This window comes from Capsicum annuum, unplaced genomic scaffold (genome assembly GCF_002878395.1).
Source record: "Capsicum annuum cultivar UCD-10X-F1 unplaced genomic scaffold, UCD10Xv1.1 ctg49396, whole genome shotgun sequence".
Classification (NCBI taxonomy): domain Eukaryota; kingdom Viridiplantae; phylum Streptophyta; class Magnoliopsida; order Solanales; family Solanaceae; genus Capsicum; species Capsicum annuum.
Genome location: NW_025857181.1, coordinates 1,621 through 3,235, shown reverse-complemented (window position 1 = coordinate 3,235; position 1,615 = coordinate 1,621). Strand labels below are relative to the sequence as shown.

Here is a 1,615-nt window from a genome sequence, read left to right as displayed (position 1 = left end):
TCAAAAACTCAAATTTTCAAGTATCGACTTCAAAATCTATGGCCAAATGGGAGCTTAATTTATTGCATTTAAAGGGAAGCAATCATTACTCATTCATTTGATTCTGAGATCCATCACATGAAACTCCAAGTGACAACTGATCACTCTCTGCATCAAAATAAGTCCTCTGATTTAAGCTTTTGGATATTTCATTTTCCTTTGTATCATCATCATGTGCTATTGTACACAATTCCAACTTACCTTCTTGTTTCTTTTCATCAAAAGATTGATCAGTCACCTGACTTTTTCCTAGACGATATTTCTGTAACACAAAGATTACCAATCAATCAGTTCAAAACTAGCGCATTTTTGGAGGATCCGACTGGGGTGCGACTTGTGACAATGAGACAATTACCTGTAAATGGCTCTTGAGGTGATACAGAGTTAGCCCATGAATGTTCATCACTCTCATCAATGATTTTGGTGTAGCCTCTACACATTATCAATCAAATAACAATATAAGAATTTGTAACAAGAATAAGTTGCACCAGTGTCGGATCCTCTAACACAGGTGCAATGACATTTTTGGAGGATCCGACCAATATAATACTTACTGTCTGGACCTCCTAGTTGAGAGACTGCATCGACGAATCGTTGATGAAGATCAGGAGTCCATTTTAGTCTAGGCTTGGCATCACTTGACAAAACTAAGTTCATATCTTTACTTTGTTGTGTATTTTGAAGAGCCATGTTTTATTTTTTTTGGACAAGTTACTAGGATGACAAGGTACAATATGTGTGTATTTTTGAATTGAAACATATAGAAAAGAGGTTGCTTTGTGGCTAAAAAATGTGGCAGCTATATATAATTGGGAAGTTTGTTAAGGGTGTCCCATGTTTGTTTCTCACTCCATATCTGGAAACATATGTTGTAAGGGAATATATGCTCCTATGAGCTGTGGCCCTTCTTTTCTTTCATTTCCCCATTTCATATCAAACTTTTTTTCTTTAAATAATTTTTCTTATGTTTCCTAGTGATATCCTGATATAATCCCGTTCTCACTTTATGTGACACAATTTTCTTTTAGCCGTTACAAAAAAAATGCCTCATTCTATAATTAGAAACCATTTAAAGGACCGCCTGATATACTAAGGGTCACGTTATACTAGGGGTTCGAGAAAGTTTCGAACCATAACTATAAATTCTAAAAGTCTTTCTTTTCTTTTTTTAAAATTTGCGTCAAATCAAACAATATTACATAAATTAATTGGGTCAGAGTGAGTAATAATTTTATCTTTTCTCTTTCTTCTTTGACTTGAAAGAGTGTGTGTGTGTATGTGAGAATCTATGATACAGCAAAAACAAAGAAAGCTAAACACACTTCAATTTGAGTCTTAAAAGGAGAGAAAAGGGAAGGAAAAAAAAAGTGTATAATTTGTTTCTACTCTCCTGTTTTTCCTTCTTATTTCTCTTTCTTTCTGCTTTGATTCCCCTACTGAAAATAGGCAGCCCCACCATTATTTATAATGGAAACTAACTTTTTTGAAAAAACTTAAAGAGGAACATTTGATGCAAAAATAAAATAATTAAATAGAGAAATTATATTTTGGTATTTGTTATTTTTGTTTTCTTTTT

At 33.2% G+C, this 1,615-nt stretch overlaps 1 protein-coding gene across 1 annotated transcript; it reads right to left on the bottom strand.

The window, feature by feature from the left end:
• Positions 1 to 89: 89 nt before the first annotated feature.
• On the bottom strand, positions 90 to 1,046 carry LOC107869749 (myb family transcription factor PHL8; the record flags this gene model as incomplete). Its single annotated transcript, XM_047403892.1, is given in 3 exon segments — positions 90 to 301; positions 395 to 471; positions 594 to 1,046. Coding segments are annotated over 3 exon segments (425 nt in total), but the record flags the coding sequence as incomplete, so codon positions are not given.
• Positions 1,047 to 1,615: the final 569 nt, after the last annotated feature.